We start from the raw sequence: 13,465 nt of genomic DNA on the forward strand, positions 1-13,465 counted from the left end.
ATATAAGCTGGGTGTGGTGGTGTGTGCCTGTAGTCCCAGCTACTTGGGAGACTGAGGCAGGAGAATCACTTGAACCCGGGAGGTGGAGGTCACAGTGAGCCAAGATCATGTCACTGCACTCCAGCCTGTCAACAGTGAAACTCTGTCTCAAAAACAAACAAAAAAGCAGATGTCAGGATACATTTGGCCCATAGGCTGCAGTCTGCCAGCCCCTGCTCTAATGGACATGCCTACTTTAAGCCCTGACACCTCAATGTGACACTCAAGTGGCATCTACCCAGGCATGAGCATGAGACCCACTGCCCTTCCTCTGCTCTGTCCAGATGCTGCACTCAGCAGCAGTACCTATTGTCTGAGGCCCTTCCCAAACCTGCTCAGAATAGCCAAGGTCAACTGAATGTGGCTGTCTTTTTACAAGCTCATGTGATGGTAACATGTACCCCACTAAAAGACAGACATGAAGGTGATTCTCTTCATAACAGCCAAAAGTGGAAAAAAACCAACTTCAGCTGGTCTCAGAAAAAAAGCACAGTTGAAGTTAAGATTTTCATTTTTGGCTACTGGAGAACTGACCTAAGATGCCAGAAAACAGTCACCACTGGATTAGAAAAACATAGATGAATAGCTTACTTTAATGATGCTGCCATCCTGATGTATTCTGGAGCTTTCTGGTCAACTTTCTCCATGCAAAGTCGTAATTTCTAAGAACAAAAACAAAGCGGTAAGTGGTATGCTCAAGAGACAGAAAAGCCTACCCAGAAGCTAGGCTCCATCAATGGAGATATATAAATGTTCACTTTTCCAACATATTAATTGCTGTTATCAATTTCCTGATTTATAGACCTACTTTCCAAGCAGAAAATTTTGTAGGAAGGAAAGAAAGTGAGAATGAAGCTTCTGACCAGATGTTTTGTTTTGTTTTGTTTTTGAGGAGTTTTGTTCTGTCACCCAAGCTGGAGTACAATGGCATAATCTCCACTCACTGCAACCTCTGCCTCCTGGACTCAAGCGATTCTCATGCCTTGGCCTCCTGAGTAGCTGGAATTACAGGTGCACCACCACCATGCCCGGCTAATTTTTATATTTTTAGTAGAGACAAGGTTTTGCCATGTTGGCCAGGCTGGTCTCGAACTCCTGGCCTCAAGTGATCTGCCCACCTTGGCCTCCCAAAGTGCTGGGATTATAAGAGTGAGCCACCACACCCGGCCAGATGTTTTTGAGAGGAGCAAGGCTTCCAGGGCACAAGCCAAGGTGTCTACCAAGACAAAAAAGAATTAGCTGCTACTTTCTTTCTCTGCCAAGTGATGCCAGGCAACAATAGGAAACCAGCACAAGGCATTGCCAGGGCTCACTTCAAAAGAGGAAGTGGCACAAGCACAGTGGGTATTCACAGAAATGAGATACCAGGTCGTGAACTCCACACAAAGGATGGAGAATGGTACATCTGCAACCCAACATGGGGCTTAATTAACACCATTTCTAGTAGCCTGAGTATTTACATGGGGATTCCAGAAACACTGCCATTATGACCTGCAGAACTGCTAACAATGACTATTCAGTGGTCATCAGACAAAAATATATCTTCCTCTATTCAGAATGTTGCACAAGCTGCTTCCTCTGCCTGGGCTGATCTCTTCCCTGCATCTCTTACTGCCTGTCCACCCAGTCCACCTGGCTAGTCCTCCTCAGCTCACAGGTCTCACCCGGCCATTAAGGGACCAAGCCAGTCTCACTCCCAGATAGTCTTTACACGCTATTTCCTCTCAGAGTATGCATCTAGTAGGAGGGCTGTGGGATTGCTCATAGTAACGACAGCTGAGGCATTTGGACAAACTTAGAAGGGGACACTCAGTAAACTGGTAAAGTCTGAAAACTTTCTAAAACTTGGAAAGTCTAACACTCCCAAGTGAGTTTCCCAGGATTCTTCTGGCCCACTGTTTATGAACATCTCTAGCTTCTGCTCTCCCCACCGAACCTGTCTACACCACGTGGCAGCTGCCCTTCCTCCTCTTGCCTCTGGGCCACCAAAGCCTCCACCCTCCTGCTTTCAAGTAGCCAAGGAAGGCCACTTGAAACAAGTTTGCTGCAACACACCCAGGATGACTCTGACTCACACAGAGCCCTAGCTGGGAAATCATAACACGGGCCTTTAACAGGAACTACAAATAATTCAAACGAACAACTTCCCAAAGCATTCTCCAGAATCTGCAGGAGTGTACGTAACAAACAGCCAAAATCTGCCTAAGAAATTAGACCCAAGACCAGACAGCGCGAATCACCTCGTAGAGCTTCACGATGTCGGGTGTGTGCTCCTTCTCATCAATCTGCTGCTCTCTCTTGAGCAGCGTGTCCTTGCAGTGTGTACAGCAGCGGATCCGGTCATCGTCCTTCTCATCCAGGACCGAGCTGACACTGCTCATGCTGCTGATGCTGCCTCGGCGGGAGCCATGGGCACTGTTGGGTGACTGGCTGGGGCTGGTGTGGGTGCTCAGGGACTCCTTGCTGGCACTGGTGAGCTTGTCTGTAACCACAACACCAACAGGCAGCAATGACCCCCACAGCATCCAATTACCATACCCACGACCTCAAGGCAGCAGTCCACAGGTGTTTGATTCAGAGAGTAATAAGATCAGGCTCCAGCTGTGGGCAAGTACTGCCCCTCTGCCTTCCTGGTGTCAGACTCTGGTGCGAAAGGACTCCACTGCTGCCCCTCCAAATCCAAACAGCCTTGCCTTTCCACCTGCCACTCTCTTCCATTTGCCTTGTGCCTCCAACACAACAAACATTCTCCTGGGAGACTTTCCTCCACAGCCTTCCCCCTATTCCCAAACATCTGGCTCCTATCCTCTCCGAATGGCAGGTCCTCCAGGAAAGCCTTTTCCAATTCCCTGAGGCAAAAACTATCCATCCTTCCCATCAGTTCCCACCACATTGCCCATTTCGGAGCACTTTCCACTCTTCTCCCTGTGTACAGTTACATGTACACCCCAGAGCTGCCCTAGGAACCTATGACTCTTTGTGGGTACAAACTGTGTCTTACTCACACTTGTACCCTTTACATATCCAGCAGGGCCACCCCACAGCAGCTGCCCAGTAAATGCTGGCTAAAGAGCTCAAGAGAAGAAGGGTGAATAGTGTCCCAAAAAGGCTGCTTATAGTCTTATGTACATGAGACAGGGAGTTGGTCTCAGGGAGAAAGTATCAAGGTAAAGTAACCTGGTATATGTGAGAGTTGGACAGAAGCAGCATCTGTTTTTGTCCCCACATTATCCAGACACCCCATGGCCAACAGCATGCACAGTCAGTCAGCAGAACTCTCTAGTGTAAATGTATCCCAAACTTCCCAGAAGCCAATGAGATAATCTTCAGCAACTTCTACTCAGCTTGGTTGCAAAGTCCTGGAGGATTGGGCTCCACCTAAACTTTGTCCTCCACACACCCCCAACTATTCTATTTGCTCCTCTATTAACCTACCCTGGGCTTTCCAGAATTCCATGCCTTTGCTCCTGCTGTTCATTCTACCTAAAATGTCCTTTCTCCATCTCTTTTGCAATCCTACTCATCTTTTAAGGCTCTTTTCGAACATCACCTCCCAGCCCTAAGCATCCACGCGCTCACTGTCCCTGAACCCACAACACTCAGCATCTCTCATATTGTATTAGTCTTTTCTGTATGACAGTGAGTTGTGTGTGACTTATCCCACAGGAAGGGACTAGCCCACTGTTTATATTCAAGACCCACTTCTCAAAATTACACTTGCCACTTCCAAGCAGAGCAGACAGAGTTGGTCAGCCTCTCCTGAGTGCCTGACACAATCTCTTCCATTGTACATCTCTCTTTAGAAAGCAATTATTTATTTGTGAGTTTATATCCCCTGCTAGATGCTAGACTCCTTGGGAGAATGAACAATGCCTTATAGGCTTATAGGCCAGAAATGGGCAAAAGATGACCTGTGAGCCAAGTCCAGCCTGCAGGCTGTTTCTATATGGCTCTCAAACTAAGTATAATTTTCACATTGCTATTTTATTTTATTTATTTATTTTTTTGAGACGTGAGTCTCACTTGGTCACCCAGGATGGAGTGCAATGGCTCAATCTCAGCTCACTGCAGCCTCCGCCTCCCAGGTTCAAGCAATTCTCCTGCTTCAGCCTCCTGAATAGGTGGGACTACAGGCACATGCCACCACGCCAGGCTAACTTTTGTATTTTTATAGAGACAGGGTTTCAACATGTTGGCCAGGCTAGTCTCGAACTCCTGACCTCAAGTGATCCACCTGCCTCGGCCTCCCAGAGTGCTGTGATTACAGGCGTGAGCCACTGTGCCCAGTCTAGTGTTCACATTTTTAAAAGGTTGTTTAAAGAAAGAAAAAATGTCACAGCAACCATATGTGGCCCACAAAGCCTAAATTTATCTACTATCTGATCCTTACAAAGTTTGCCAACCCCTGTTATAGACCACTGTATCCACCCCTAGCATAGTACCTAGCCTGTAGTGGGTTTCACAGAATCAGCAACTCAATGAATGAGGATTCCCATGAGCCATTAATGTAACAAAAAGGTTCCATGGTCCCAGTGGTGATTAGCAAATAAGCTAGACTCAAAAGAAGATGAGGGTCCAGGGCCCCACCTCCAAGTCACCTACTTGCCAAGGGAAGGCTGATGAGCTCCATACACTTCTTGCACATAATAGACCCGCAGAGGCGGCAGTGGTGGCGGCGGTTCCGGATGCTGAACTTATTCCCACAGTCTGGACAGAAAGGGACATCCTGGTCGTTGACCCAAGGCACCACAGACTTTTCTATTGCTTTGGGAAGAGCAAACCAACAAGAAAGCAGGCCATTTTAAAGAGAGCTTTGGTCAGGGAAAAAAGATAATAAGATGAATGTGAGCAAAGTTTTAAAGTTACCTCGAATCTTTGCAGATTCAGTATTTGTTCTGTCAAACGCAGTGAGCTGACCGGGAGAAAATATTGCCAAATGAAATTAACCAGGTGATGTATACATGCTCCACATTTTCCAATACATCAAGCGGGAAATTAGCACATTTGGATTTCTCAAGTCTCATCTGTCATCCCCAACTCCACAAAATCACAAAAGCAATTTCAAGTGGGACAGGGTATTAGTTTTGCATCTAGAACCTAACTCCCTTCCTATGACCCACTTCTGATCTCTTTATTGTCAGTTACCCATTTTAGCAATAATCAGGGGTAGGCAAGGATGGGTAGGGGCAGTGACTGAAAGCAATGGAAAACTCTCCATTCTCCACAGTGCTCCTGGACCCTAAAACTGGCCACATATTTCTGCCTTACAAAGTACACAAAAAGAACTGTACTTGTGGTTGCTACTATGCCCAGCACACAATCCAGGTTACACACAACAAGCACATTTAGGATCAAAATACACCCGTGAGACCTGGTCACCGCTTCTTTGTTTGCCATCACACACTACACCTCACTGGGTGATTGTGCCTGGGACACCCAAAAGAAGAATCTGAAGAAAGAAAGGTTTTCTGGCACCTGAGTGGGATTCATAGGTGGGAAAAGGGAAGCTGAGCATGTGGCAAGTTTGTCAGCCTGGGCCATTCTCTTAAGGAATGCTGGCCCAGGCTAGAACTGTCCACTACATCCTCTGCACCTCTCTAGAGAAGGCGTTTCTCTGCCCCCATCAGCTGTATATGGTATACACAACACATGTGATAGAAATGTGATTATTTTTTCCCAGCAAATGTGTATTTGCAGAAAAAAATGTTTTAAAACAACAAAATTTACCTTCTCTAACCTGATTATTAATTTATTGACTTCCACAACATAGTGGTCAATTCTAGCAGCTCGGTGTTTTTTGAAGTCGGAAAGATGGCTTCTCACAGCACCTAGAGGGAAGGAAGGTAGGGAGACAAATGACTTATAGTTTCTCTGAGGGAGCCTCTCTACCTTGCCACTTATCCCAATGAATTTCAAAAGCAGGCTGGTCAACATAGCGAGACCTCGTCTCTCTCCAAAAAATAAAAAAATTAAAATAGCCAGGCATGGGCATATACGCCTATAATCCCAGCTCCTTGGGAGGCCAAGGCGGGAAGATGGTTTGAGCTCAGGAGCTGGAGGCTTCAGTGAGTTATGATCCCACCACTGTACTCCAGCTTGGGTGACAGAGTGAGACCAATCTCAGAAAGAAAAAAAAAAAAAATTCAAAAGCAAGTAAAAACTCTAGGATTTTAGAGTCGTACCAAAAATTCAAAAACCAGGAAAGCAAATGGAAGAAAATCTGCTGAATTGTTAACTGTGACCTTCGGAGGCCACCAAGTACCATATGAGAGACCTGAGAGTACAGTAGATAAAGAGCATGGACTCTGGAGTCAGCCTGTGCTCAAGTTTCAATTCTGCCACACACTGTGTAACTTTGGACAAATTACTTAACATCTCTGTAACTCTAAGAGTACTCAACTATCAAATAGAATAATAATGGTATGTACTTCACAGAGTTGTTACGATGATTAAATTAGCACTTTTGGATTTCTCAAGTCTCATCTGTCATCCCCAACTCCACAAAATCACAAAAGCAATTTCAAGTGGGACAGGGTATTAGTTTTGCATCTAGAACCTAACTCCCTTCCTATGACCCACTTCTGATCTCTTTATTGTCAGTTACCCATTTTAGCAATAATCAGGGGTAGGCAAGGATGGGTAGGGGCAGTGACTGAAAGCAATGGAAAACTCTCCATTCTCCACAGTTAAAATTTGTAAAGTCTTAACTGACTCTCATGCCAATGTTAAATAAACAGGGTGGTAACATTATGGGTGATATAAAAATTTTTGAATTATCTTATTGTTTTATACTTTATAAATTTGATACAATATGGTTTTTCCTCAGGATAAAGACAATTCTCAAAATGGCCAAAAATATGTACATGCTAATAGATTCCCTTGTGGAAGCTAGTTAAGCTGGTACCTTCTTCAGTTCAGCAGCCAAAACGCAGGACAAATGTCTGCAACACAAATAGCTTACTGTCTGAGTAACCTGAAATATCCCCTGCTCAGTCTCACCTGTTCCAGAAATATATTGCCCTCAACCCTCCCGGCACTCAATGCATGTCTCCTTCCCAATGATCACCTATTCATTTATAGACTGTAGTGTAACAGAATTTGTCACATCCCAAGCTTTTAAAAAAAAAATTTAATTGCCAAATAAAAATTGCATATATTCACCGTGTACAACATGTTTTGAAATATTTATACATTGGGAAATGGCTAGACTAGCTAATTACCATATGCATTACCTCATATACTTATCACTTTTTGTGGTGACAACACGAAGTCTACTCTCACTGACTTCCAAGAATACAAGATATTTTCATTAACTATAATCAGGCCAGGTGCGGTGGCTCATGCCTGTAATCCCAGCACTTTGGAAGGCCGAGGAGCATGGAACATTTGAGGCCAGGAGTTCAAGACCAGTCTGACCAACATGGTGAAACCCTGTCTCTACCAAAAATACAAAAATTAGCTGGGCATGGTGGTGCACGCCTGTAGTCCCAGCTACTCAGGTTGCTGAGGCACGAGAATTGAACCCAGAGGCAAAGGTTGCAGTGAGCCAAGATCACAGCAGCACACTCCAGCCTCAGTGACAGAGGAAGACTCCATCTCAGAAAAACAAACAAACAAAAAACTATAAATCACCACCTTGTACAACAGACCTCTTGACTTATTCCTCCCGACTGAAATTTTGTGTCCTTCGATCAGCATCTCCACGTTATACTCTTTTTATTTACTTATTTTTGAGACAGAGTCTCGCCCTGTCATCCTGGTGGGAGTGCAGTGGCGAAATCTCTTGGCTCACTGCAATCTCCACCTCCCAGGTTCAAGCGATTCTCATGCCTCAGCCTCCCAAGTAACTTGGATTACACACATGTGCCACCATGCCCGGCTAATTTTTGTATTTTTAGTAGAGACGGAGTTTCACCACATTGGCCAAACTGTTCTCAAACTCCTGGCCTCATGTGATCCACCTGCCTTGGCCTCCCAAAGTGCTGGGATTACAGGTGAGCCACTGCACCTGGCCACACATGCTATACTCTTAAACATCCACATGTCTTTTCTTTCCTAATCATACTCTAACACCTAATTAAACTTTAATTTAGAATTCTTAGGGGTGACCATAAATATTAACTACTAAAATTTGCCATTCATTTAACCTACAATTTGTAACTTCAGTTACTGCAACCAGCAACTTAATCAGAAAATCCCTAGTAATCTCACATTGGCAATCATGAAACAAGGTATCACAAACAAGCTATCATAAATAAATATTAACTTACAAAATTTGCCATTCACTTGACCTTCTACAATTTGTGACTGTCTTCAGTTGCTGCAACTGGCAACTTAATCAGAAAATCACCCCAGTAGTCTCACATGGGCAATCATGAAACAAAGCTATTATGTGTCCAAAATTTCTCCTTCGTGTTTTGGATTGGCTTTCATATGTATCTCATAATTACATATGTATAGTATTATTTTTTTTTTTTTTCTGAGACAGAGTCTCACTCTGTCACCCAGGCTGGAGTGCAGTGGCGTAATCTTGGCCCACTGCAATCTCCGCCTCCTGGATTCAAGCAATTCTCCTGCCTCAGCCTCCTGAGTACCTGGGATTACAGGCATGTGCCACCATGCCCAGCTAATTTTTTTGTATTTTTAGTAGATACAGGGTGTCACCATTTTGGCTAGGCTGGTCTTGAACTCCTGACCTTGTGATCCACCTGCCTCAACCTCCCAAAGTGCTGGGGAATTACAGGCGTGAGCCACCGCGCCCGGCTGTATAGTATTATTTTTAAAGCAATTTTCTCCATTCTCCAATACAGTAGCAAATAGCCACAAGTGGACATAGAACACTTAAAATGTGGTTAGTGTGTGGTACAGAAGTGACTTTTAATTTTATTTCATTTTAATTTATTAAAACTAAGTAGCCCATGACTGGTGGCTACTGAATGGACAGCACAGTTGTAGGACTTTCCTTATTCAAAGAGACATCTTCTATAACGGCACTAAAAAGATATAGTAGATAAGCCTGGGTATATTTCGCTTTCCTTCTTAGAGCTCCAGTTTCCTCATCTATAAATGGGAAAAAGGATCATTACTTCACAAGGCTTTTGTGAAAGGTGAACAAGATCATAAACATGAAAATTTAATAAATCACAAGGGAATAATTAATAAATAAAGGAATAATTACCCATTTCATGGACAGAAAATATTTTATTATATTAATGACTGTTATCATTAGATGGTTAAAGGACATGTAGGCAAGTATAGTAGCTCACGCCTGTAATCCCATCACTCTGGGAGGCTGAGATGGGAGGATCACTTGAGCCCAGGAGTCTGAGACCAGCCTGGGCAAAAAAGGACCCTGTTTCTACAAAAAATACAAAAATTAGCCAGGTGTGATGGTGTGCACCAGTAGCCTCAGCTACTGAGGAGGCTGAAGTGAGAGTATCACTTGAGCCTGGAATGCAGTGAGCCATGATGGAGCCCTGGACTCCAGCCTGGGCGACACAGTGAGACTCTGACTCAAAAAAACACACAAAAAAACAAAAACACAGATATGTAAGATTAGACAGTTCAACTAAGTGTGTGTGGCATGATAAATAGGTTTATTGAGATATAATTCACATACATACACCATTCAAAGCAAATTCAGTGGTTTTTAGGATTTTAAGAGTTGTACAATCATCACAATAAATTTTAGAGAATTTTTATCATCCCAGAAACATGAAAGTAGGTAGATGGTACTATAATTATTCAAAAAAGTAAGCTGCATAACCCAGTGCCTGTCACTGGGCACGTAATGTCCTACGTGAGAGGAAAGATTCGTTAATGGACTCTGTGCCTGGGCTGACGTCCGAGAGATATGGATTCATATCCCACTTCTGCAGTTTACTCACACTGTTGTCCCTGGGCAACATGGGTTCTCATGAGGTGCAGTGAAGATCTAATGAGACCACGGGTATAAAGCATTTAATGTAATGCCTAACACAAAGTGGATGCTCAGCTGGTTCTCTTCCATTTTCTCCCCTCAACAAGGGCATAAGGTCCATTAGAAGCTTAGACCATTATGGTTTACTGATGCCTACTCAAGTCAACTTTTAAAACTTTACCTAGAACATAGCAGATGCTCAATAACCACTTGCTGAATGAATAAATAAATTTTCTTACCAAGCTCCTGGGGTTCCCACATGTAAGGATCAACCCCTCCATAGCTGAAAGACTCATATCCTTGGGTCCCTGATTCTGCACGATCATCCCCTTCTCGTTTCAACAACCTGTCCTTTGCTTTCTTAGCCTTTTGGACAAGACCTTGAAAAATGGAACAAATAATACAAATGAACCATGAAGAACGCCCAGTGAAGAGTCAAAAGAAATCTCAAAAAACAAGAGTTAACAAAATAATTATCATTTGTTTAAAAATGCACCAGAAATATTCAGATCCCAAGTAAAATGCAGGAACAAGCACACAAACACTATACTACAACTACCACAGAGCAATACACTGGTTAGTCAGTATTAGCATTAAATTGGTTTAGGTGGCCGAAATAGGGGCTAAATTGCTGCTCATTGCCAAACTTAAGAGCACAATTAAATAAAAGTGCTAAAATCAAATTTGATGAGGAAAACAGGGTGATGGAAGTGTTTTCTTCTTTATCTTAATTGGAGTGGTGGTCAAGTGGGTATATACATTTTTTAAAACTTTTTGAATTGGGCCAGGCGCAGTGGCTCACACCTGTAATCCCACAAGGGAGGCAAATTACTTGAGTCCAGGAATTCAAGCCAGCTTAGGCAACATGACAAAACCCCATCTCTACTAAAAATACAAAAAACTAGCTAGCTGTGGTGGCATGCACCTGTAGTCCCAGCTACTTGGGAGGCTGAGGTGGGAGAATCACCTGAGCCCAGGAGGTCGAGGCTGCAGTGAGCTGAGATTGTGCCACTGCACTCCAGCCTGGGCAACCAGAATGAGATCCTGTCTCACATAACGTAACATAACATAACATAACATAACATAACATAACATAACATAACATAACATAACACAACATAACATAAAATAATTAAAATAAAAAGAAGTATACACTTAAAAACTATACCTCAATTAAAATAAAGTTTTTTAAAAACCAAGTTCTATAGTACTAATTAATTTACCCCAGAAACTCATGAGTAAATTCTTCTTATTTACCTCCAGGATGGGATTCAGCTAAACCTCCATCCCTGGACTGGTGTTCCCCATAGGCTTAACTGGACACAGAGTTCTTCCTTCCCCACTACTGCCCACGCACTTATTGAATGCATGTGAGAATACTTGCAAAAAGCTTCAAGAAACAGATATAACATCTACAACATAACACAAACAGAACCAGATTTGGTAAGAAGAGAAAATGAACATTTCCTATATTTAGACCTTGTATGTACCAGGCACAATGCAAAGTGCTTGCAAATACATCATGCCAGTTCATGCTCACAATGTTATAAGGCAGCTGACAGCCCTACTTACAAATGAGGAAACGACATCAAAGACGGGGAAGCACTTGCTTCACCCAAGATCACAGAGCTTACAGGTAACAGCAGGGCTGGAAGTAGACACCTCATGTGTCTGAAATGAGAGCTCCAGCTCTCCCCAGCTAGTGCTGATTCACAAACTATGCCTCTGCAGAACATGGGTTCTGCCACCTGTGCTGGTGAAGAGAACTACCTGTTAAACTGAACAATCAGCTGGCGGGGGCAAAAAAAGAACTCTCAGTTCTAAGTCGCTCTCTCATGAATGTTCTTTAATCTTGGATGAATGCTATCCCTTTCTTCCACCAGAATCTAGTAGAAAATATCAGACTGAATATAAAATGATATCATTACTTTTACCTTTTATTTATTTATTTTTTAGAGACAGGGTCTCGCTCTGTCACCCAGGCTGGAATACAGTGGCACAATCATAGCTCACTGCAGCCTTGATCTCCTGGGCTCAAGCGATCCTCTTCCCTCAGTCTCCCAAGTAGCTGGGGATTACAGGTGTGCACCACCATGACTAGGTAATTAAAAAAAAAATTTTTTTTTGTAGAGATATTGCCCAGGCTCGCAGGCAGAGGGTGAGATTGATAAGAATACACTTGTCTTCTTTAATACAGTCAAGCCAATAAGCAAACTTCCTGATTATTGGTCACTGTGGGACAGCTTTGTCCAAACTGGAAAAATATCAAAACAAAAGGACATCCTTTAAAATGCACTAAAGTGGCCAGGCGCAGTGGCTCAAGCCTGTAATCCCAGCACTTTGGGAGGCCGAGACGGGCGGATCACGAGGTCAGGAGATCGAGACCATCCTGGCTAATATGGTGAAACCCCATCTCTACTAAAAAATACAAAAAACTAGCTGGGCGAGGTGGCGGGCGCCTGTAGTCCCAGCTACACAGGGAGGCTGAGGCAGGAGAATGGCGTAAACCTGGAAGGCGGAGCTTGCAGTGAGCTGAGATCCGGCCACTGCACTCCAGCCTGGGCGACAGAGCAAGACTCCGTCTCAAAAAAAAAAAAAAAAAATGCACTAAAGTAGTCTTTTTTTTTTAAGACAGAGTTTCACTCTTGTCACCCAAGCTGGAATGCAATGGCAGCTATCTCAGCTCACTGCAACCTCTGCCTCCCAGGGGTTCAAGGGATGCTCCTGCCTTAGTCTCCCGAGCAGCTGGGATTACAGGCATGTGCCAACACACCCAGCTAATTTTTGTATTTTTTTTAGTAGAGACGGGGTTTCACCACATTGGCCAGGCTGGTCTCAAACTCCTGGCCTCAGGTGATCCACCCGGCTCAGCCTCCCAAAGTGCTAGGACTATAGGCATGAGCCACTGTCCCTGGCCTAAAGTAGTCTTTTCTAGTAACAGGGGAGAGGAAACTGCCTGATGTGAACAAAGGGTCTAGCAAACCGGAATGTGAGTTAGCAAATAACAATTCATTTTTGCAAACAAGACTAAAGTATCAGGTTAAACAGGCAATCTATACCATTAACCACATTAGGAGACAGAAAAACTACCTGGCAATCTTCCCAGAATGGACATAGCCCTTCCACAGGAGGCCAGTTAAGAATAATCCCATATATTTTTAAAAACAATAACAAAGCAAGAAGCCACAGTCAATTTTCAGCTATCTTTTCTTCTACTTACTGAAAATGGGCTAAACTGGAGCTGAACCAGGACTGGGTCTCGAATCCACAAACTTTTTACTAATGACTAGTCTATCTTTTCTTTTTTGAACTGCCCCCAAAAACTAACACTAAGGTTCACTCTTTGGGTTTTAACTTTTCACTTGCCTAAAACTAACCATGTCATAACATTTCTAAGAATCAAAAGACCAAATGGAAAGGTAATCTGCTTTCTAAAGGGCTTTTTTTTTTTTTTTTTTTTTGGGAGTCTCACTCTGTCACCCAGGCTGGAGTGCAGTGGCGTAATCT

General features: G+C 43.5%; 1 protein-coding gene across 1 annotated transcript in view; it reads right to left on the bottom strand.

Annotated features, from left to right (window-relative positions):
• RBSN (rabenosyn, RAB effector) overlaps positions 1–13,465 on the bottom strand; it is a 24,359-nt gene that overhangs the window by 7,555 nt on the left and 3,339 nt on the right. The window contains exons 2-7 of the mRNA XM_011950686.1: positions 10,198–10,338; positions 5,767–5,867; positions 4,906–4,951; positions 4,642–4,803; positions 2,280–2,521; positions 631–701 (exon numbers count right to left, since the gene is read on the bottom strand). Of these exons, the coding sequence (XP_011806076.1) occupies positions 631–701; positions 2,280–2,521; positions 4,642–4,803; positions 4,906–4,951; positions 5,767–5,867; positions 10,198–10,338 (763 nt within the window). The remainder of the gene's footprint in view (positions 1–630; positions 702–2,279; positions 2,522–4,641; positions 4,804–4,905; positions 4,952–5,766; positions 5,868–10,197; positions 10,339–13,465) is intronic.

The sequence above is a fragment of the Colobus angolensis genome, unplaced genomic scaffold, assembly GCF_000951035.1.
Source record: "Colobus angolensis palliatus isolate OR3802 unplaced genomic scaffold, Cang.pa_1.0 Scaffold31, whole genome shotgun sequence".
Classification (NCBI taxonomy): Eukaryota; Metazoa; Chordata; class Mammalia; order Primates; family Cercopithecidae; genus Colobus; species Colobus angolensis.